Genomic DNA, 24,007 nt, shown 5'->3' on the forward strand with positions numbered 1-24,007 from the left:
TAATGCAGGAGCTGTGTCATGCCTGTACTTCATAACATCAGGAAGATACCCATCTCGATTATCTCCAGAGACAGAGACACTGTGACTAATAGATAGAAAGTCCCCAGCATGATTAATAAATTCACAGATAATATCAAGAAGACACGAATGTGAACAATTATAAAGAGGAATCATTCCGATTATCATTCTCTTGTCTGGGAATATCTAGTCATACCCACCCTCTTAAGTAATACAAATTTAAATTCAATGTTAACACGGTCTCATTGTAAACTGTGCCAAAACCACAATACTCTGTAACTTTCTACGGGGTCGAGGACAGGTTTACTACCAATTCCTAAAGCTGAGGATAAAATGATACATCATTTCAGGTCTTGGGGAAATAATAACTATTGTTACGGTGAGAATTTTTCTTTTCAGTTTTGCCACAGTTCAAAACAAAACAAATTCCGTTAAATAGAAGTTTTAACTCCACCCAATAACAAAGCAAGTAGAAAAGTAATTTCAGCAGCAGCCTGTATCAATTATAGTACTTTTTTTTGGAAATACCCAACCAAATACTAGTAAACGGATCAGTTTCCTTTTATATTATTTTCTATGGGTGTAGCCCCGCCCAATGTACCACATAATAAAACAGCAATAAAAAATAGATCTATCCAAAAGAAATCCAATCTCACCAATTGAATTCCGATTTAAACACGACACAACTAAATGAAGTTAATTTTAGGTGGCTGCAGTTAGGAATGGCTGCTCTCGCATGGTCCATCAATCTCTCAAAATAATCAATCAATCAATCAGTGGTTTTGCCATACAGATACAATGTCCAATTTAAGATTAATCCACCATCTTTTTAAAAAATCACTCACCCTCAAAATATCAATTACTTCTATCTCTCCCTCGATCTCCATTTTATTTTCCAACCAAGAGAATTGTCAGCTATTCGGGCAGCAGCAGTTACAACCTTTTACAGCATTAACACATATTGGCCATCTTCTTACACCCTGTGTTACCCAGTGATATACAGTGCCCACATTGAGCACACTATAAGTTATCTAACACAGCACACACAGGGCCATCCAGCTGTGACAATGGCAAGGTTCAAAAACCCTGAATTTTGTAATTTTGAAGAATCTACATGTGTATGTTCAACGTAACAACTTAAGACAAGTCCCTATTTTAACATCAGCTTCTTAGGGTGCACCAGCTGTGCTACAGAAAGCTGTCTTCACACCCTGTGTCCAAGCTTGACCATATGATTAATTTGACGTGAACTGACCGGTGGATATTCAGGGTACACAAGCTGTGCTTTGGGTGTATCCCTCTGTCTATGTATAACATGGTTATTAATAACTGACTTGACAATGCACATTCCCTGGAAAACTGTCCAACCTTTCATGCTCCATCTTTAACATCTGACTTACTAATAGCCCAATCAAAAAAAAAAACTGAGAGCTTCCTTTCTTTTGATTTACCTGTAACTTCTACTAGCATCTAAATGACATAGCTTTTTCTTTACTGCTTGTAACTGGTAGATAAATCTTCATTTGCATTTTTTTTTCTTTTCCTATTTTTTCCCCTTTTTTTTTTAATTGAGCTCATTTAACACTTATTTCAATAAAAGGTATAAAAGGATAATGTAATAACCATGAACTTGAACTGGCTTGAAGGTCAACATCAAGGTCAGTGAGGTCAACATCAAGGTCAGTGACCTGCATCACTGCCAGTCTTTTGCTTGGAACCCCCAAACAGAAAATGACATTCACTCCTGCCAAGTAGCTCTGGGCTAATACTCTATCTATGCAGTTTAAAAGTTGTTTCTAAAAACAAAATGGTACGATCAAGTAGTGGAAACTGTATACTCAATTTAGACCAAATTTACCCATTCATATTCTAAAAAAAACAGTGCAATCATCTAGATTCATTAGCTGACAAATCCAGTCTCTAAATGCTTCACACACGCTATTTCAGAACATTTACACCTTATAAGTTGTACAGATACCAAGTGTGTATATAATAGATATTTTAAAAATATCTATCATATACACACTATCTCAGATTTTTGGCAATTGGTGATAAATCTGCCCAAAATCATCCATCACATTCGCTCCTAAGAAATTTGGCAATTTTTTACTTCAATCACCTTTTACCTCCAATAACAAACCACAGTAAAATGAAACAAGGATATTTTACCTTGTAGTCGGGTCGTATGACCAGCTGACCCACTTTGGCCTCATCTTTCTCGGGTATCCTCCAGATCGCCTTCAGGACGATCCTGTTCCTAGCCATACAACGCACACATAACATTGAGATAAGGGGCCGAAGTTCTCACATACATGTACGCACCAGTTTTCTATGCTCTTCAGCCTTCTCAGAAATAAAATAGTTTACCCCTTTAATTCCATTTTAATGATTAAATCAATACATGTTAGTTGGCATGGTTTTTGAAATGCTGTAGAAGACTTTCAGAAGCAGTTTTCCTGGTATCCGTGTTTCCTCGTCTCTGATTCATTGTGACATTGCTTTTGAAAAAATAAGTTCTTCAAACAATATTACTTCGGCATTGCATATTTTCTGTAACCCTATGATGTTAACCAGGCAATTTGCTCTTTATCTATGCTGTGCACTGTTACGAAAAGATTCACCTTCCAACGTATTTCAGGAATAGTCCATCAATGGTTTCCCATCCTGAGAAAAAAGATTCTACTGAACTATTCAGAGAAGCCGAGTAAATGCATGTTAAATATCAGAGACATTTTACGGATTTAAAAAGTAAATGCCAGACAAAGACTCACTTTGCGGACTTCCACATGTTTTTACATACAATCCAGAGATAATTTCACGACCACTAAAATTCGTAACTGTGGACAATTCTACAGTGTCCAAGTACAGTAAGCATATTCCAGTGTGTTTTTAAAAAGTCACTGAAAATGCCATTTACTTGTTGTACAATAGCGGCTAGACTTCAACATGAAAATACAGTAAACCTCCAAGCAGATGTTGCCATTGTAGATCCACTGAATGGGTCATCTATATGGTAATATCAGAGGAAAAGGATGGCTGTTCAGGTACAAACACGTGCCGCCACTGGTCATTCAATTAGGAAAAAAAAAGGCCTTCACAATGTTCAGCTTTGATTGAATTAGCATAATAGCATCCATCTTTCCCCCATCTGGATAAAACTGTCAATGCCATTAATCATCTATCAACGGCATTACCAATCCATAACAGTAGCATTAATACTCCTGTCATACAAGAAAGCTGCCAGATGGAGTGTTGTTAAGATTAAAAGACAGCGTCAAAAAATGTTGTTAATCCTCTGCCTCAATTGTAACTGGAGGAAGTCTTCAGACATACGGCGATCACCGTTTGTCAGTTCTAAAGCATGGGAAAAGTCACACTTCTCCTCTGTGTGTACATCCAGAAGTTATATTACTGTTATATTACACACTGACTTACATTATAAATCATTAATGATGCTGAAGAGCTTCCAACTAATTGGGTAACCTTGGGTGAAGTACCCACATCATGAGAAGTGACATAATAACATCAAAAGCACTGACAGCACAACCGGATCATTTGGAGTTCAACTCTGCTGGTTGGGCGAATCGCTGACACAAAATTACCAGCATCTCTTGGTAAAACTTCGTTTTTGATAAATAAACCAATCCATCGAAATCTGGCACTTCTGTTCCTTGTTATATGTTTGAATTAATCTCCATCGTTCACTCCAAGGCTGTTCTGTCTATAAATACATTTTTGTGTCACCTGGTTTTTGTCTACGCGCAAATGTATTGATTCAGCAAAACCTTTCTCTGATTTCTAGGAAACCTCACGGCACTGCTGCTTTATCGGTACTGTAATGAAACAGCATCTCCTGACATGTCCCAATTATAACCATTCTGCTTTAAGGGGCAAATTAAACAAGTAATGAAAACCTTTCCGTAACATCTGCCAGATAAAAATATAGGACAGTCCTTGTTATGCCATGTAACATTTTTTTTTTTTTGGCTGATGAGTCAACTCTCTCTGCTTTTTTGTGCAAACAATTTGCATGCAGGCCTTTATGTTACAAACAACTCACTTTCACTCATACTATATTCCTAAACTGTTCACCAACTTGCAGGGGAATAACTTTAAATCCTGAAGTTTCACAAAACTACCACAATTATGGCTAATTATGACACTAAATTTTCACAAGATTACCACAATTATGGCTAATTATGATACTTTTCTAATTACACATTATGGGCTCTCAGCATATGGGCTCTTTATTCTATAGGAAGGCAGTGCACGATCTCTTGGATATTTGAATATATATACTAGTATGGTTTGAGTCACATTTCCCTGAACAGACAACAGCACTTGACAAGTTGATCATATACAGTTTGCATTATTTATGTATAATGATTTAATAAAACTGCTATCATTCATGATTAAAAAAAATTCTTTACAAATAAAATGTACCATTCCTATCTTGTGAAAGATTACTTTAACCATGAGGATTTGCAGATAATTTCCCTTAGCTAAAAGAATTTGACTGAGCATGCAAAAAGGTTCTGTATTTCCAGACACTAAATAAATAAATATTGCAAATATGCCTTCTTTTAATTTGCCCCTCAGAGATTTGTGTAACATCAGTGTTTACAAAAAGTCTTTAATAACAACATTTTCCAACAACATAAATATGAAGTATATTTAGGAAGCATTTTCCAGTTAAAATATGTCAGTAAGATACTGGTGTGGTCACCTTTCATTGTGCTAGTTGAGACAGTTGAAGCAATTGAAGTCATGTTGTGAGTCACAACCAATCAGCCACCAGTCACAATGCATTTTATGAAAGGCATGGGAGCTTGGATATCCAAAATAAAAGCAATAATAATAATAATAATAATAATAATAATTCCTTTGTCAAGGTAGCTAAGTTGTTAATGTCCGTTGTATAAGCAACACACTGGAATACTTTGTCAGACTACAACTTCTAGTCCTTGGCTTACAGTCCACTACAACCCGTCCAGTATGTCCAGTCCCTGACTAACAGTCCACTCTGTCCACCCAAGTGTTTGTTCTATACAATTGTGTCCAGCCATGCATCTGGTATATGACTATTGTCCACTCCAGAATAGATGTCCTTGTTCAGTAGTATCCCTGCAATGGCTATGTCAACACTATGGGCCTCTGGGTCAATACCGGACCATTGTTAAAAGTATGGGCATTGGGGCCGGGAGGGGGGGGGGGACTACAATTAGGGTTATTATTTACTAGATTCTACCAGAACTAGGTCATTATTGGTATAATTCTCAAGTCAATTTTTACTAAAATGACTAAAAAAAAGATTTATATGATCTGAAAAAGTAAATGGGATTTTAGCCAAAAGATGGTTCAGAAAGTTAGAAATAAGTTGTTGCGGTGCCCAATCACGTCAAAGCACAATAACGGTATATATTTTTAAAAATCTGTAGACTAAGGTCAGTCATATTATATCAAGCCATATTTTCAGCTCGGTTAACAGACTCTGACACAAGATCATATCATTATAGTATGACAATTACCATTATGGTAAATAATTATCAATTCCATCAAAATTTCAATTCACTAGACCTCATTTTCTTGGAACACTTGTTTTTTATCCTTATCCTACCCTCCTCCTCTTTCAATCTTGATAAAAAAAGGAAATTGGCTTTTTCGTTACTTCAATTTCCAGCAGCCAATTGAACCATCTAGTCATTACTAACCACTCAATATATTAATCGAGAAACCATTCTCTTCTTTGGCTGCCGCAATTTGAATGAATGCTACTTCAATGGGCTCACAGAGGATTAAAAGGAAGAATCGTATTTTGGAGTCATTTCCACTGTGATTGATACAAAAATAACCGACCGTGACTAGAAAGCCTAGAATTGATCCATGGATATTTTATCAAATTGAAATAGATTCGGTGACTGATGCATATGGTAGGATTGCCTGGGTTATCATCTTTTTACTTCCTCATATTTTATTTGGATCGTCTGATGATATGTTGTTTTCATTATATATTAAGCAGCACTGAAATATATAATTTAATAAAGAGAAATGAAAACAAAAATCAACCAACAATCTCATTCACACATAATTGAAACAGACCCTAATAGTGACATCAAACATGCTACATAGGCTGAAACAGTATAAAAGTGAAATAAATACTGGAAAGAAGTTCCTCTTTCATTCTATCTGTATCATTTTTTTTTCTTTTTAAAATTACAAGTACTCACTTTTGATGTGGCCAGTCAATGTAGAGGATAAAAGAGTGACTGTATAAAAGTTCTCAGCATAAGTTGAACCCCCCCCCAAACAGACCCATTTAGCAGAGTATCTCCAAATACAACAGATACCTGTATGAATTCATTAAAAAAAAAAAAAAAATCACCCCAACTGCCACAGTCTGTTCTTGTCACAAAGACAAGTTTGTTCAGTAATAAGATGACATCAGGCGATAAGAAAAAAGGTTCCATGTCAAGTACCCTTCTCCAAAACTTGTCTGGCTGATAGTAATTTTCGATTCAAATTCTTTAAAGCATAGTGTGATATCTTGATCTGTCATTCCCAGTAGAATAGCCAATGTGCTATTACCAAAACGAAAATTGGGTTGTGTGATTCTAATTGATAAATCTTTTCATGTTGAAAAACATTCTATTTTTTCTACTGCTACTGTCAAGCCTAATAAAAAAGCTAAGTACTCATCATACTCAGTACAATGAACCACTAAAACAGTAATTATAACCAGTACATTTTAAATACCCCTCTGATTACAAATTTCCTTTACAGTGTTTAGTCATTCCAACTTGGAGCTCAAACAATAATCTACACTGAAAATCATCTATAAGGGCGCATTCCCATAGATTTTAGATCGATCTATACCCGTGGGGAGTCTCACTAGATTACTGTCAGATAATCCGGCTTAAATGTCCATCCTGCCTACTACAAGCTGTAAGAGGGTAATTAACTTTCGTGCCCGCTCGGCTGACAGCTATTTAGTGTGAACCCCCAGGGAGTTAGGTCGATCTAGGTGGATCGATCTAATCTCTGGGAATGGGGTCTCAGTCACTAACAGTCACTGGATAAGCAGAAAACAAGTTTATTTTTTACATTTTTAAGTATAGTACTTCCAAAAGCAAAATATTTCAAATAATGCCAACAGCTGTGGTAATGAAAATGAATCCTGGACCTGTGTAAATTTTGATGATCTCTAAAGGAAAGGAGAAGGAGGGGAGGGGGAAAGGACGGACATTTTAAAACACAACTCTCAGACAAGATAAGACCCATGGTCCTTTCAAGGGGGGGGGGGGGGAGGGGTAGGTGGAGACGAACATTTTCATAGACAACTGTCTATCAAGAGAAAATCCATGGCCCTTTATACTGACAATAGTGAACCACACCCAAACAACTGCCCTCAGGTTCTAAACATGATACAGTATGCTGTGACACAAACCTATGTCACCCAGTACACAAACTGTGAGTCACAACTGTATATACTGGAGTATCAGACTCCACCATATAAAAAATGTCTTATCTAGTACTGGGTTAATTAAAACAGCATTCAGAATTATCCAAGGGGAGGAAATGCATGATTGTGTGATATGTATTATGATTACTAGTAGGGAAATCAACCTTATTCCTCAATAACCCCCCCCCCCCCCCCACACACACACACACACACACACACCATCCAAATTCTTAACTTGATTTGCTGACTGCTAAACCTAAGGACAACAAAGCAAGTGCAAACAAAACCCTATACTTCCTACAGTAAGTCTTAAAACAGTTTCAGTTAAAACTGTGGTGAACACAGCTATTTTATCAAACCAGATCAGTTAATCGTGATGTATAAGATATGGTATTGATACACTGGGTGTTAGCTGCTGTGTAGTATATCTTATCACCATGGTCTACCCTCTCAACAGGCCAAAGTGTTATTTAACTTCTGGGTCTGACGCTACAATTCTGTGTCACGTGCATACACCACTTAAATCGGGAGAAATAAATTATATAGTGCTTCAATATGTTATTAGAATTTGGTAGCGCATGAGCATGTATAGATTTTGTCATGGGTTCAAAAAATCTCTAACACACACACACACACACACTCACACACACACATTTACACGTTTTCCCATACAGATGCGTACATGCACATGCACACATGCAATTAGCAAGGTTATTTAGAAATAATGCAGCAAAATGACAAAAAAATACATAAATGAGACCAAGTTTGGGATAAAATTTGATGTGATGTGAAATGCTGCATGAATGACAGATTCTATTCATGGACCTACCATGATATGATCATCTGATATGTTAACTTTTTAGGAGCTTCTTTCCACCACCAGTCATACAAAATAACATTTCCAATGATAAAAGTGAGTAACTTCAGAGCTGATGATTACAAGATAACAAAGACAAAAGCAGGGTCCAGTTAATGACAAGCGACTAAAAGTTTAGGTTATCATGCCCTGTTTAACACAGACGAACTTCTAAGTTGGTGGGTTGAGTGTTGGGGTGCATTCCCATAAACACATATGGTTCACATAAACCCATCATACTAGCTGGACCAATCTAACTCTGCAGGGATTCTCAATGTATTGCATTCACTGCCAGCTGCTTTTTTTATATATAAAGTAAGAACCCATTTTGGAATTGGGTTCTTTTATGAAACTGAACTCAATTCTTTCACTAAATATTTATTTGAAATATTAAAACATATTTGCCCTACAGTGGAAATATATGGAATAGATGCCATACTTGCCTTTGAAGGAACCAAACTTTCTTTGAGAGTACAAGCAGAGCAAGAAAAGTGCTCAGATGCAAGAGATTTAAAACAAAACTGACAATCAGCTTGTCTTGAATTTTAGTGACACCCTCAGGTCTACACTGAAACCGGTGAATCATTTTAATGCCAGGTTTATTATTACTTAATCAGATGGGTGGAGCTCACTTCTTTACACAATTTGTTTACTTTTAAATGTGTCTAGAAAAAGGATTTCTCAGATCAATTCCCATATATAAAGGGGAAAAAAACAGATGACAATGAAGGTCCTCAATTCCACATCAATTTCTGTAGATCCATAAAAAATGAAATAACTTTTCATTATAATGTATAAAATTAAATATGTGTTAGGCAATTCTTTTCAATCTTAAAATGCACAGTGCATTAGTATCTTTGCTTCATAAACCTCCACTGACTAATTCCAGATTGAAGCAGGCTAAATTTTTATTAGCAGGCTAATTTTTTTTTTTTTTTTTTTTTGGTTTTCAAATTTGAGGCCGACTATGAACCTCAATATTTCAATGTGACTGGGTCCATTCAGGCTTTTCAAATGGTACTTTAAATCACGGCAGTACTTTCCAGTCTACCACTTCATTGATCTGGGCATGAAAAATGAACCAGGCTCTTCACGTTAAAGCAATCAAGTGGAGAGATGCACTGGCTAGAAGGCAAGTGGAGGATAATGTTTTTGCAAGACTGTCTCTTGGTGATTGGAAAAATATGTGGTGTTTTCCTCAAATTAAGCAGTAAAATCCCTAAAGACTGCCTCTGTATGATCATATGCCTGATGTCTTTAATGGTTTGGGGGGGGGGGGGAGGTGGGAGCAGTGTTGGGGGGGTTAAGAGGAAGGAGGGAGAGAGGAAATTTTCCAGCAATGTCATACCACTTGCTTAGTTCTATACCTTACATTCCATCTTAAAATCTAATCTTCTGGGGGTTTGTTTGCAGCATGCCTCAGTGGAACAATTAGCCATGTGGTGGAGTAAAAAATAAGTTTCCTTTTATTGTATCACCTTTTTGTCGAGTCATCATTCATTCAGACTCTTCAAAAACCACTGTACACCTTTCCTAAGACTTTGAGCAAGCTTCAACACTTGAAACCTTACATATACTCAGCGGCACCTCATAAAGTAATATGCCCCGCCCATGTATTATTGAACAGTGAGCTACTCCGCCTATAAATCAAACACTGGAGCTCCAAATATACCACATAACATTAGGTCATCCAGGTGAGCACACAAAAAAATCCACAGCTAGGGCAATACTTGGAAGAGGCTATGCCCTGGTCCTGGATAAACAAAAGGAGTGCATGAAAATGAACAGATCTTTTTTTTTTAATTGATGGTTTCTAAACTTCAGTGGACCACAACAGATGTCCTCGGAATAAAAGTATAGCCTGCAACTGCCAAGTATGAAACTAAGATCTATTATTAACTTTTCTGCTGAAAACAGACATTAAATTTACCACTCTGCAAATTCTGTGTAATATAATACTAATATATGTCTGTATAACATGAAAGAGAGAGGGAGAGAGAGAGGAAGTACCCAATCCCCATTACCCTGATGATAAAAAAAATTTTTAAAGCTGTAGAGTTCCACAATAAGGAGCCAACTCCAAACCTCACTGAGCCTAAACCCTCCCAACACATTACAATAATTGTTTTCAACAATTTCAATTCATCTGGAAAAACTAAGGGTAAAACATTCCAAACACCTTCCCCCTGGTAACAAAAACAGACAGTCTGATCCATAAGTGATGCCCTAGAAACTATAATAAGATCCACCCAGTGGAATATCAACAACGCAGAGAAAAAGGTACACAAGCACCTTTCTCACCTGTCGGCCATACCTGCTGTGATAACTAAAGACACAAGACTCAGGGCATTAATTTTTACAAGGGGGCTTACAGTTTAGGGAAAATTAAATATTGACTCTGCAAACAACACCATGGTGAATTCCCACTTTCTTGTTATCTGTGCTTAGAGTGGAAATCTCGTGGATTTGGTTACAATTTGATAAAAAAGTGTCAAACTTTGCGCTACTGCAGGGCTGTTAACCTGGTGAAGATGCTATGTTACAGTGTGAGGTATGAGGCGACAAAGCTTTAACACTGGAGCTGTGTGTGTCACAGTGAATAATGATACTGGGGACATGTAGGGTATCTGGATACAAACAGTGACAGCGATAGCTATAATAAGGAGGTTTTGCAAAGATGATGTACAAGCACTAGTATGAGAATGCAGTACCACACTTAATACTTTGTAGGGCCGTTTCACTTAACTTAAAGGAATATGGATACTAAACTTTAAAAGCACTAACATGTCATTTGGCATAGGTGAAAAAAGTCATCAGTTAACAACAGTTTTTGTTTCAAATGGTTATTATTCCAAAATTGCCTTTGACCACCAAGGATTTGTTACATAAAATATTTGACAGTTGCCAAAACTGGGGAAAAAAAACCTACACTTTTACTCTTTTAGCACTGTTCTTAATCTTTAATATGAACCCCTCAATTTGATGTGCCATTCTTCTTCTTTTTTTCTTTTTGTCAATTTTAGAAAGATTATATCAGCCACAAACTTCAACATATTGAGTTCTGACATGTCAGATTACAAATCTTTCATGTGATGCTCAGGTTTATAAATCATAAACACATGGTCTTCTAAGATGGAAGTTAAATCCCCTGTCTGTTGAGCTAGGGCGAACTAAGTTGAGCCACAATGACAAGACTGGAAATGCAGCCTCAGTACCTACCACAAGCTGGTATCATCAGTCTGGGTCCATTGCCCCCAAACTAGTTCACTCCCCCAACCAATAATACATACGGTAATTACTCATAAATTTCAAACACCTTAGAAATTCCAATATTTCATCATTGTCAGCGAAGTTTATAATTTTTGGAAAACAAAATTAATCTCAAAACTGACATTTCAACTATTTTTAAGAACTCCAATTTCATCTTTTTCTGTTTGTTTTGGGAAATATTCTTCAGCCATTATGTATCATGGATTTCACAAGTCACCACCGTACTAGTACACACCCCTATACTACAAGTCCATCCACCCATGCAAAACTGCATTTTATTGAAGACAGTGTCACCTTTGAAATGTATAATTTTCTGTTCAATCTCTATAGCCAGGCAGAGATTCATCATTAAGTTTCCTGATCCATGAAAAGCTGTCTTTAAAGCCCCTATCATACTGTTCAAAATTGCTCTGACCCTTGGAGTAAATAATAAATTGCAGTTCAACAGAGAGATGCACCAACAAGTTCTCTGCATCAGCGTTCCATAAAGAATTGGGTTTACAAACCACAGTGTAGGTCCACAAAGATATAATATAATATAAAACTTGCTGGCTAGCTATATGCTGGTGATAAGATGGGTTTCTTTAAATGAGCTGTCACCTGTGAAGACCAAGAATTAGCAGTAGCAGGCCTACCCAACTACCAGACTCGGCACCGAATGATCCTGAATTCACCGGTAGATCAGACCACACTACCTGTTTTCAAGATGTGTGTCAGATCGCATTACACAGTATCATACCCTGAACAAATTTTGAGTGGTGATGCAATGCTTTTCAACCCCGCTGAAAATCGTCACTATCACAACGCCTACTAGGCAAGAGTGGTGTCTGGTAGTTGGGTAGGCCTGAGTAGCTAGGATGTAGATTTAGACCCCCCCCTCTACACATACACACTTATTTCTGCTGAGGCGAGTCTGTCCAACCTGGTGAGTGGTACCTAATAATGTGATCTTCCCAATGTACAGTACTACTAAGATAATTTGAAATGGAATATTCACAAAAACAGGTACGGAAATGCCAAAATGAGGTCACCCATTTTCAGATCGGTCTGTTGTAGAATATCTGATCTCCCTCCCCCCTCATATTTGTGGCAAGTGTGACATTTTACGAAGCCAGCCCTTTCCAACACATAGCTCCCACAAAACATTTCCAATATGAATATTATCAACAATATCAAACCCAGCCACTCTTCAGTTAACAGTGCTGAGAATAAAATGGCACTGAATCATGCAAATAAAGAATCGGTTTTCAACTGAGCTGCCATTCATCAGGCACTCATAACAATTTTTTGTTTGGGGGGTTTTGTTTCTTTTTTGTGCTATAACTAATTTACGATCCAGACCTTAGTCTATCTACATACAATGACCTAGTAAACAACAATAGCAAAACTAAGATAAATCAATTATTATTTTGTTTATCATTTTCTCTCTGCAATAATTATTGCATGAATAAAATTGGGCAATCAGTAGCTTTCTGTAGTCCTGAATGCAAAGAACAGGATTCTCTTGAACTCATTTTACATCATTTCTTTTCTTTCAGGAATGGGGGTTGATTCTGTTTTATCACCACTAAAAAGTTCTATTCTTCCCCCACTAAGAAACTCTGTTCTTCCGCCACAATAAATACAAATATTATTAAGCCGAAGATTCTGCTTGAAAAACTCTATATGGGAATTGAACCAATTACTATTTTCTCACAAAGATATAGTTACCTGATGAGGTTGGCAGTTACAATGTGTTATCCAACCTGCTTTTTTATCTGTCACACAAGAAATCATTTCCAGAATGAAAAACCATGTATTTATAATCAATTGGGATGTTTGAACATCCCTTCTTGTTATGCAGTTCATTTACAGTGTCTATATGCACTGAATAATTTCAACAAATAAAGCGGGATTCTCACTTTGGTATATCAAAGTAGGGGGCACATATGCTGATAGCTAGGGGGAGGAGGCGACAGGGGCAGAAAGGGGGAGGGGCAATCCCCCCCCCTCTCCATTTCAACAATGAGTCCCACATATACATCTCTCTGTTAATTACTATACTTAACAGGGTAGGGGTAAAAACCTTCAACAAGACTTATATGCAGAGTGAAGCTTTTTTTCTTACATTTGCCAAGTTGGCAATCTTAAATTAACATAACAGGTTAAAAAACAGACCTACTTGACTACCTGGCCTATCACTTAGGTAAATGCATTAGCATTGACTAACTCACAAGAGCTTTTTTCTACTCCTAAAACGTCAAATTTTTCAGTCAATAACATGAAAATCTGAAAACTTCTGGCCAAAACCAAGGTTCTATAATTTCGACCTTCAATTGGTCTTCATCCTACAGATAGCATTTCCAATTATGGATGCATTTGCCATGCACACAACATAGATAAATCACCTCAGATATACCAGACCAATAGACAAACATGACTGATGAAGCCATTTACTGGGCTGGTTAAGTCTTAATGGTCAGCCAGGTGATGAACTACCTCTGCCTTTTTTTAATGATAACAGTTCAGTTGAAAGAAACACTGGTCTCCTTACTGTACATTAGGACAGGGATGGAGAATATGTGTTATTAGCCAAGCATATTGCTGTTGTGCTGAAAAATCACAAAATATCAGCACTAATAATATTTTTAAATCCTACTGACCCTTCTGAGACAAAATATTAAAATTCTGATTTCATTTGCTTAGCTGTAGTTGAGCTTCCTGTTCATAAGCAAAAGCTATGCAAAAAAGAAGTACTAGTAGCTTCACTAAGTTGCTGATAGCTAACATTTGTCTGCTATTGTATGAACTTTCAATTTCATATACTAGTACATGTGCATTTGGAACGGATACCTGACCACCAAAACCCCTTAATGAGACACAAATAGCAAACTGAGGCCAAATAACATGGCTCAGAAATGACCAAGCCAATGGAAATAGAAAGACCTTCCAAGCTACAGCACACTGTATCTGTCAGCTGTTAAACTGATAGATCTGCTAAATAACGACAGCATTATGCACATTTAATGCAATTTTCAGTCTGTAAAATAAATTAAATACTCCAACCACATGGGGGTTTATTTACCTGGCAGACTTGACCCCACCCAGCTACCTGAGTTTACCTGTGGCACCCCTTCTAGTCAATACAGCTTTCACAAGGCTTCAAAGGTTAAGATGGTACTTGTGGGAGCTTTATACAAATACTAGTATAGTGTGTGGTCTGCAGTCTAAGAAATACACTGTATACATCATCATGTGCATTGCTGCACATATCAATATATTGTGTAACATGGGGGAGAGTATTAAGGAGAAGATTTAGCCTGCTGCACTATATATCTTCTATTCACCTGACGCCAAAGTTTCAGATTTATCTGAATATGTAAAAGTAATAACACAACACCTATTTCTTCAGAACAAAAATATTTCAGATCTACATCTACCAGTAGATGGATACATAACATATTAATTTCCCAGCTTCATTTAATTGGTAAAATAGTTCTTAATTCTTAAGATATCCCAGACAAGCTACTAGTATGCAGTTTCACTGTCTTAGTCTTAAGTTTATACTGCTGTGAACATGGCTCATGTTCTGATGATGCCATTTAATCCGTTTCTGTACTAGTAATTCTCTGTATGAACTTGATCCACAAAATATATTTTGTTTTCACAGCACTGTGAGTATTCACAGTAAGCTATGACATTCACATCTGTCACACAGTTCAATGTCTACTTCACATTTATAAAAAGCATCAAACATGCAGGCAACAAAACTCAATACAAAATAAGTGAATAATTTAATGCTCTGAATATAATCATTATCATATGACTGCTTATGGTTGCATTCATTTTGAATTGGAGAGATCTCAACTTCAAAGACTTACTATAGGTGTATGATATATGTATGAATACACACTTGATATAAAAGAATACATAACACACCTGGGATAACTTATTCACAATGGACATAACAACAGTCTTTTCTCCCTAACTCAGTATGCAGTAAGCAGAGGCATGTTTTTTGTGGATTTTTTTCTCCTACTGTAGTTACTCATTTGGACAACAAAACAATATTGGAAAACTTAAAGAGGTACTAGTAACAGACACCTGGTACTATCTCTCTTTTTCACTCTCTCTTACTTGCTCGCACACACACACACACACACACACACACACACACACACACACACACACACACACACACACATCAATAAGAACAGTGTCACAGCTAGTTTTAATATAAAAGTCAGTATTATCAAATATCAACATTTAACTGAACAATATACTAGAACTGATTGACCACAGTGGAGTACAGTTATAGCCTCTGGACATAACTGATGCAACAGTATCATTAATTTCCCTTTGCCAGAGAGTAGTACTAGTAACTGCAGAAATACTAACATCTAAATCACTGCCTATACGCATTGCTATGCTGCTCAGTTATATATCCCCTACAGCAAAATGATGCATACCTTAGCCTCAGGGCAACCACACGATTTCATGTTTGTGATCATGAAATAAATGAATAAATGAATATACTATAGTCTTGCATAGAGGAGGCCATATCACAGCATTTGCGGATCAATATAAACCTATGAAAAATGTTCTGTGTTCTTTTGATATTAACACATGAGTCATGGTCTTCTATTTCTTTGTGGGGAAATTGAAAACGGATGTTCTTTTTCTCTCTTTGTTAATGAATGATCTGGATATGCTTGGTATAGATGCATCAAAATCTTGATGAAACAATTATGAACCTATAGTCCCATTCTAGTATAATGTGGGTGACAACATGTTATGACTCTGGAAATTGCATGGTTTGAAACCTTTTTTGCCATGCATTAAACTTGAAAACATGCATTTTCTTATACCAAATTGCAATGAAGTAGAGGGGGTACATTGTTATGATATAGTAGTCTGCAGTATACCATGGAGTGCGCATATGTATGACACCAAGTTCTAATATCAGTGGTTGCTACTCCATATACTAAGAAGAATCCAAACATCCATTGCTACTGCAGTTTAACGGGCGGCAGTTTAACTGTAGTTCAGACTTCTAATTACAGAGTCTGGCAGCTGTTAACACTCATAAATACTCAGGACTTCTAACCATAGGTGGTCAGTGAGTACTGACCAACGGGCAACAGGTGGGGATTACTGCAGCATACCTTTGAAGTAAACAGAAACCAAACACTAACTGTTCACGAGAGGATTTACCCTAAAAAACAATCAATCCAGATGGCAACAATCATTCTATGTTATTAAAATATTCTCGATGTGAACATTGAAAGTAGGAACTTACCTTCTGGCCTCTAATCGGGGCTGGAAAAGCCATGTTGCTTGCTGTCACTTCCTTGTTGCTTGTCGATTTCACCTGCACCCACCTGGTGGATTTCAAGAGGATGCGATGTGTTTTTCGGTTTCAAAACACTCTTACGAGCTGTCCCTGGGCGCTTGAGCTAGAGTCTTCCACAGCGTAAGTGTGTATATTTCAATCAGCAGTCCTCAATGACAATCACTAAGCAAGGACTTGAAATTTAGTCGCTATCAACACCACCAGCATTGGAAAACTGCAAACACTATCGAGTCCGCCATCTTTGACCAAGTATCGTCGGAAGGTGAGGGTGTGGTCAATTTTCCTTCCGCTAGGCAAATAGTTCATCTAGTATATTTGAATTTAAATAATATATTTATGAAAAACAACTATTAATTTATTAATAAATAAACACAAAATGATAAATTATTCATTTTTTATCTATAATACAAGGATTTTGAAGGGCATTTTTAATTCAAATAATGAGGTCACCCGCGTAGTTTTTTAACTTGGTTTTGACCTCTGACCAACCGAGAAACCCAAGTAAAATCACAGGGTAAAGATTTCAAAAAGGAATAACCGTTTCTCTGAACGTAATACATGATCTTAAAAGCTACAATGTGGTTAGATATATTTTACGTCTTATAAAAATTCAACAAGAATTTCTCAGGAAAGAAAAATCGACAGGTAAAGAAATTATAAAGGTGTTATAATGTGGTCGGCAAGTGCCCTGTGTATTGAAACGTGAATGTAAACAGGAGCCGAGAGGGAAGCAGATGTTTGTAGGGATTATGGCGTGTGGTTCAGTCTTTTTATCCGGAATGCAGAGACATATTCGATTCTAGTCAGAACCTTTGGTAATATTACGCTTAAATGTAACCTTAATATTTGCTGTTTGTATTCGAAAGAGCAACGAGCACTTAAAAATTGAATGCCATAATCAAGGAATTCACACATTACCTGGGTGTGAGAAATGAACATGTGCAGATGAATTATTATAACCGTTACGCCGTTTTACTTCACACTTATGAGGAGGGTATTGTTTGCATGAAGATAATAGCGTTTGTGCAAGCTTAGCAAAAATTGTAATATGGTTGTGCATCAACAGCTTTGGCAAACTGAAAGTATACTGATTTGATTTACAATTAAGGGCAGTTCCAGATTAAGGGGGTTGGGGTGGGGCAGAACCTCCACCCCCCACTCCCAATCCACACCCCCCACCCCCACTTCTCTCCAATTGCCTCAGTTTTCGACCTTACATGGTGTAGGTACTTAATGCAGGTAATGCCTCGTTCCTCTCAGTGTTTCAAATTCCCAAGGCTATAATATACATGTACATGTATGGATCCACATCCTCGCAAAAATGTGTCATCTCTCACACCTTGAACCTGTAGTATATCATTTGCATTTAAAGTGCCTTTGTATCGTTTCACGCATCAGTTTCATAACGTTTTAGTGTTTTTTTTTATTCCCCGTATGTTTAATGAATAAAAATGTCCCAGTTCGTAAGCATGGTAGTGCTAAGTACTGCTAATCCCTGCCATTTATAAGTGATGTCCCTGATATAAAGCCTGTGCACAGAGTTTGGCACAGAGGTTGGATATGAGGCCTTACCTGCAAAAGATATCTATATCTTATAAGACCGAAAAAAAAAATGAGACAAGCCCTGCTATCCCTTGGTATGTAATAATGAGAGTAATGTTGTTACTTGAGGTAAAACGATGTATTAACCACTCCGTACATGAGATCTCCCCAGGGAGATGAGAAACATTCAGGTAAAAAAAAAAAAAATTCAAATTGACCATGTAGGCAAAAAATTGCAAAAAAAAGTAATGAACAAATTTTAAAAATACACATAAATGCTATTGTATATAATTTCTGGGTATTCATCCAACTCTCCATGTGTCGCCAGAATATATATGATAATAATTATGATAATTAAGAAAAATAATAATGTTTTTAATTTTTGAATTTTCTGCAGGAGTCATGTTAGCAGACAGGTGCCATGAACAACCTCCTCCTCACTGGCAACAGGCGCCATCTTCATCAGTTCAACTTGAAGGTGGCGCTAGTGGTGGTGATTATATTTGTGTTGCTGACCATCATATCTTACGTCAATGAGTTGGCAAAGTAAGTGTATGTCTATATTGTATGCTTAGAGGTTGTTGCACAGATATCTATTTTTATCAGTGCTCACTTCTTAATCTTTTTTTCCTAATCTATTTTCAGTGTTTTTTAAGTTTTCCAAAATCTGTATGATGATCATATTAAATGTTAGGAATTTATTGGTTGATGGACTGATCAACTGATTGATTGCAGGTATTATTTCAATAAAACATAATATTATATTGACCTTTTTTCAGAGCTGGATTACTGGAAAAAAGATCCCAGCGCAAGCGTGTCATGCAAACATATTCTAACATCAGAGATGAAAGTGCAGTAGAGGCTCTTGCAAACGCTTCCAAGGATATTGATGACAGCAAATATCAAATCCATGATAGAGATTATAACAAGAATCCCAAATCAAAAAAGAGAAAACATGGCGCAAATATTGAAGAATCTGAGAAAAATGAAGATGAGATTGATGGTGATGGTGGAAATCATAGGGCCAAACGAGATGCTCCACTCGAATATGGATTTAGGGAACACTTACAAGGTGATGGTAATCACTTACAAGAATTCAACAAGCATGTGGAATTAAGAGAAGCAAGGAAGTTTGTAGTCTTAGAAAGACTAGAAAAACATCTTAACTCAAAACATGCAGTGAAATCCAAAACCACCCGAAAACCAGAGAAATATGGCTTCCCAAAAGAGCCCGGTGGTTCTAGATCTGCAAGTGAAGTGGACCAATATTCAACTGCTGAGGATCAGGATAAATATGCATCTGAGAAAGGCATACCTTTTACTTCACCCGAGACTTCTATTAATAATCAATCAAACCATCATTTGGATGCTAATATAACAGGCATATCATCTAGAAGTGCCTTAAATATATCTGTAGTGATGGGACTTAACCAAACAAATAGGGATGATCTTGAAGAAGCAGAGATGAGAGAAAATGAGATTCAGGAGGAGAGCGATATTTCCACCATTTTGTACAACAACACTAGTATAGTTGAGCAGAGGGAAGAAGATACTTTTTCTGAAAAATTGGGAAATTTTAGCAGAAATCAAAATTACCAGAATAATCTGGGCAGGACAGATTTCAGAAATCATAATCTACAGAGTACATGGAATGTTTCTGACGATTTACTCAACCAAACTGAGATCCTTGAGCCAAAGAAAACTCCAGGTTCAAGAATGAAGTACATGTACAAAGTTAATCCAGCTGAATTTGAAGGAAATATCACATCTTTTTCTTCTTCTAGGAATCCATTGCTTCTATTTCAAAAATTTATTCCAAGGGCATCGAAAAATGAGAAGTCTCCAGTTAAACAGATACAAACTAAAGAGGTTTACATTTTATGATGTATTAAATATTTTTTTCCTAAAAAGAACACATTATGAGGAACAACTTGTAAAACTGTTTGACAATAGACACAGACTTGAAAATGTACTGTCTTTCCTTAAAATGAAATTCCTCTGAGATGTGAATGGGTAAATTTATTGGATAATTGACATTTCAAAGTCATGAAGTTCTAATTGTGCATTACTGTTAAACATATATGCCACAATTTTGCTCAAAGCAACTTCATTCAACCAAAATAATTTCAAGAGGATATCCATGCCCAGTCATTAAAGGTGTCAGTATGTGGGGGACGGCTTTTGATTTTTAAAACCCAAGGTCATAAGATGCGATTTGAACATGAGTACATTCAACAGTCTCTCTCGAGAGCATGGGGAATTTTACATCAAATGCATTTTATAAACTTTTTGACAATTTTGATACAATATATATGTATGGTGATGCAATTTGGAGGAAGAACTGCATATTTACCAGTATGTTTGATACTAATAGGTTTTTTTCTGTAAGAATGATAGGCTAGTTGGGAGTTATAAGACCAGAGTATTAGAGTGTACAAGAGAATGCTGGGAAACAGCATACTGATGACTAAGGTTAAATTCTAGGGTTGAGCGCTTATGAAAATTTCCTATAGGTAATACTATAGGACCCTATGGAACTCTATTAAAGGAATCCTTCATAACTATAGGAATTGTACAGGACTCTATCACCCCATTTCCATAGATTTTTAGATCGATCTATCCCTGTAGGGAGTCTCACTAGATTACTGTCAGCTTGTCCGGCTTAAGTGTCTGTCCCGCCTACTAAAAGCTGTAAGGGGGTAATTAACTATGGTGCCCGCTCGGCTGACTGCAATTTAGCGTGAACCCCCAGGGAGTTAGGTCGATCTAAAACTTAATCTTTAGATCATTCTAAATCTCTGGGAAAGCACCCTATGAGACTCTATAGAAATCCTATCAGACATCCTTTTGGAAATCCAACATTAGGAAACGTATTATAGGGCCATATAGGAAAACTGAAAGGGGGTGTTTGCTGTTAAGACAAGCATGAGTTAATTGATTTTTTTATATATATAAATGTTTTACTGCATCTTTTATAAGTCCTGTCATGGTTGAACTACTGAGTATATAGAAAGCAAAATGTAATTTGCATGTCTGTAGGTTGTTTTCATGTTGTTGAATGTTAAAAAATCTGTGATATATGCATCTGTTTTGGATGTGTTTTGTAACATATTTGTTACGGTCTCTGTTTAACAAACGTGTTCCAGAAGAAGTTGTCAGAAAGACTGATATTAGATAAACTTTATGGGATTATTTTCATGTTGACTGTTTTTGAATAATGGTTGTAACTGGTAAGCAGATCTTGATCCTGGGGATGCATCCCTCCCCCCTCTCTCTCTCTCTCTCTCTCTCTCTCTCTCTCTCGAGGAAAAAAAAGATGCACAAAAGCTCACAGAAGAATGTTTTAACTCTGTATCTGACTCTGCAAAATCCCCCAAATTAACCAATGTTTCATATATCTTTCTTGCATAAAAGAGGGTGAGGGCCCCTCCTTATTGTCCTAGATCAATTGATAAAAAAACATTATTAGTCTATGTATGTTTAGTAAATCGAATATGGAGAATGATAACTGGTTGTAGGGAGTACTACAGAGTAGTAGATCAGAAATTGACAAATAGGAGGTTGTGTGGACTAGTTCATAACTTGATGGTTTTATGCACTAAGGCATTTCATGGTAACATATCAAGCTTAAGTCAGTTTAAGTATACATACATGTTTTGCATGCCCGTAGCCAGGGGGGGTTCGGGGGGTTTGAAAGAACCGCCCCTTTTGCTGGGAAAAGGTCCACTCTGGGTAAAATTTGATCTAGGTACATGAAGTTTTTATGGGAAAAGGTCCACTTTTTCAGAAAAAGAACCCCCCTTTTGAAATTGCTGGCTACGGGCCTGTTTTGTCAAAACCGAGTATGGATTATGTATAATTTGTCTTCATCTTTTCAGCATCAACTGAATTAAAGAATTGTTGCAGAAAGAAAGTATTGTTGAATTTTTAGTATTTTTTCTTCCTCTTTTTAATACATGTTGGTCTCTTTCATAAATCACAACAAAAATCTTAATAAAAAAATAACAATAACAATTATTTATTATTCTCTGATACAATAATAACATCACAAACTTTTTTAAATGGCGGAATTGAAATAGTTACAACAAATATACTTAAACGTGAGATAATGAAGAAAAAATTCAAACTCGTTAAAGTTGAGATATGTTTCATGAGATGTGAAAAAAATGACAGATGAAGGCGTTTTTCCTTTTTTATGTACAGACACAGATGTGTCTGTACATATAGCCATCATCTGCGTCTGTCGTCGCCGTCGCCGTCGTCGCCGTCGCCGTCATCGCCGTCGTCGCCGTCGCCGTGCACTTTTACCGATAACACGATAAGTGGAAAACCATTTCTATGTACAGACACCGATGGCGATGGCGATGCCGATGGCGATGCCGGCGCCGTGCACTTTCCTTGTAAACACGATAAGTGGAAGGCAGTTTTACTTTTTGGCTTTATATTTACAGAGCTGATGAATATTCATAAAACGCAGGTCAAGTTCGAAAATCAGCATGATCGGGCCATTATTGTAGTAGTTATGCTGTTTTTTCACTTTTCAGCACATTTTTCACATTTCCTTCATATTCAATTCTTAGGCATGTTAACAGTCTCATTATTAAACTAATAAGATACGTAAAAGTGTTTGTTTGACATTTCCTGCATCTTTACAACATTGTTAGTTGATTTTGTAAAAATGATGGTAAACTTGTTATCGTGTATTGTGTAATAAAGTTTCAAAAATTGAAAATAAACTCATATCATTGCAGTTTGTCAGATTCAATCATTCACTATGTTCAGAATCTCAGAATGGAAGAAATTGGACATTTAACACTGCTCTATTGATATTTTCCCCATCTCATCAATTTTCTTAGTTGATCATATAAAAATGGCAGTAAACTGTTAATTTTGTTTTATGTTAAAAAATGTTAAAAATGGAAAAAAAAAACATTTCAGAACAGTGCTGTCTTGTTTACATTTTGGCATTTTCAAGTTGTGACTTTGAAGTTCCATGGGCCTGAAGACCTTTGCTAGTCACATTTTCTGAATATCCATGATACTAATATTTTATTATTAAAAATTGATGGTCATTATGCTGTTAAACATTATGTAATATTGCATCAAAATTTGAAAAAAAAAAACTATTTTGGGCACTGCTCCCATGATGACCATTTAAGAAAAACCATGTCACTTACTGTTCTCAAACAGTACAGTAAATATATATATATAGATGTTTCTGTACATATTGCCATCACCTGCGTCTGTCGTCCCCGTCATCGCCGTCGCCGGCGCCGTGCACTTTCATTGTAAACACGATAAGTGGAAGGCAGCTTTACTATTTGGCTTTATATTTACAGAGCTGATGAATATTCATAAAACGCAGGTCAAGTTCGAAAATCAGCATGATCGGGTCATTATTGTAGAAGTTATGCTTTATTTTTCACTTTTCAGCATATATGCAACACTGTAAACACATTCCAAGGAAAACCGATAGGCCTGTTGTCATGAAACTCACAGGAGTAATCTATCTTACTAAAACGCAGGTCAA

General features: G+C 36.6%; 2 protein-coding genes across 6 annotated transcripts in view; one reads left to right on the forward strand and one right to left on the reverse strand.

The window, feature by feature from the left end:
• The window catches only part of LOC106178963 (uncharacterized), a 59,794-nt gene extending 42,740 nt beyond the window's left edge, over nt 1–17,054 (reverse strand). The window contains exon 1 of one of the 2 annotated variants that reach the window (XM_086998026.1): nt 16,882–17,054. In XM_086998026.1, the coding sequence (XP_086854152.1) occupies nt 16,882–16,914 (33 nt within the window). In that variant the 5' untranslated portion in view covers nt 16,915–17,054. Of the gene's footprint in view, nt 1–2,187; nt 2,212–16,881 lie in introns of those variants that run through there. The other variant, XM_086998018.1, reaches the window with a different exon arrangement.
• On the forward strand, nt 17,036–21,762 carry LOC106150801 (uncharacterized). Of its 4 annotated transcripts, none has more exons than XM_086998046.1 (3): nt 17,036–17,197; nt 18,875–19,023; nt 19,257–21,762. In XM_086998046.1, exons 2-3 carry the CDS (start codon nt 18,899–18,901, stop codon nt 20,359–20,361), a joined length of 1,230 nt encoding a protein of 409 aa, XP_086854172.1. In that variant the 5' UTR covers nt 17,036–17,197; nt 18,875–18,898; the 3' UTR covers nt 20,362–21,762. The 4 variants fall into 4 exon arrangements, with proteins under 4 accessions (XP_086854172.1, XP_013379250.2, XP_013379251.2 ...); XM_013523796.2 differs by lacking the exon at nt 17,036–17,197 and adding an exon at nt 17,413–17,449; XM_013523797.2 differs by lacking the exon at nt 17,036–17,197 and adding an exon at nt 17,431–17,580.
• The last annotated feature ends 2,245 nt before the right edge of the window (nt 21,763–24,007 follow it).

The sequence above is a fragment of the Lingula anatina genome, chromosome 10, assembly GCF_051362555.1.
Source record: "Lingula anatina isolate TDL-2025a chromosome 10, LinAna3.0, whole genome shotgun sequence".
NCBI lineage: Eukaryota > Metazoa > Brachiopoda > Lingulata > Lingulida > Lingulidae > Lingula > Lingula anatina.

What these genes read in the sequence shown, in the direction of transcription:
- LOC106150801 (XM_086998046.1), top strand. Translation starts at nt 18,899, where the DNA reads ATGAACAACCTCCTCCTCACTGGCAACAGGCGCCATCTTCATCAGTTC. An exon ending in TACGTCAATGAGTTGGCAAA is followed by an intron (nt 19,024 to 19,256) that starts GTAAGTGTATGT and finishes ACCTTTTTTCAG; the next exon opens with AGCTGGATTACTGGAAAAAA.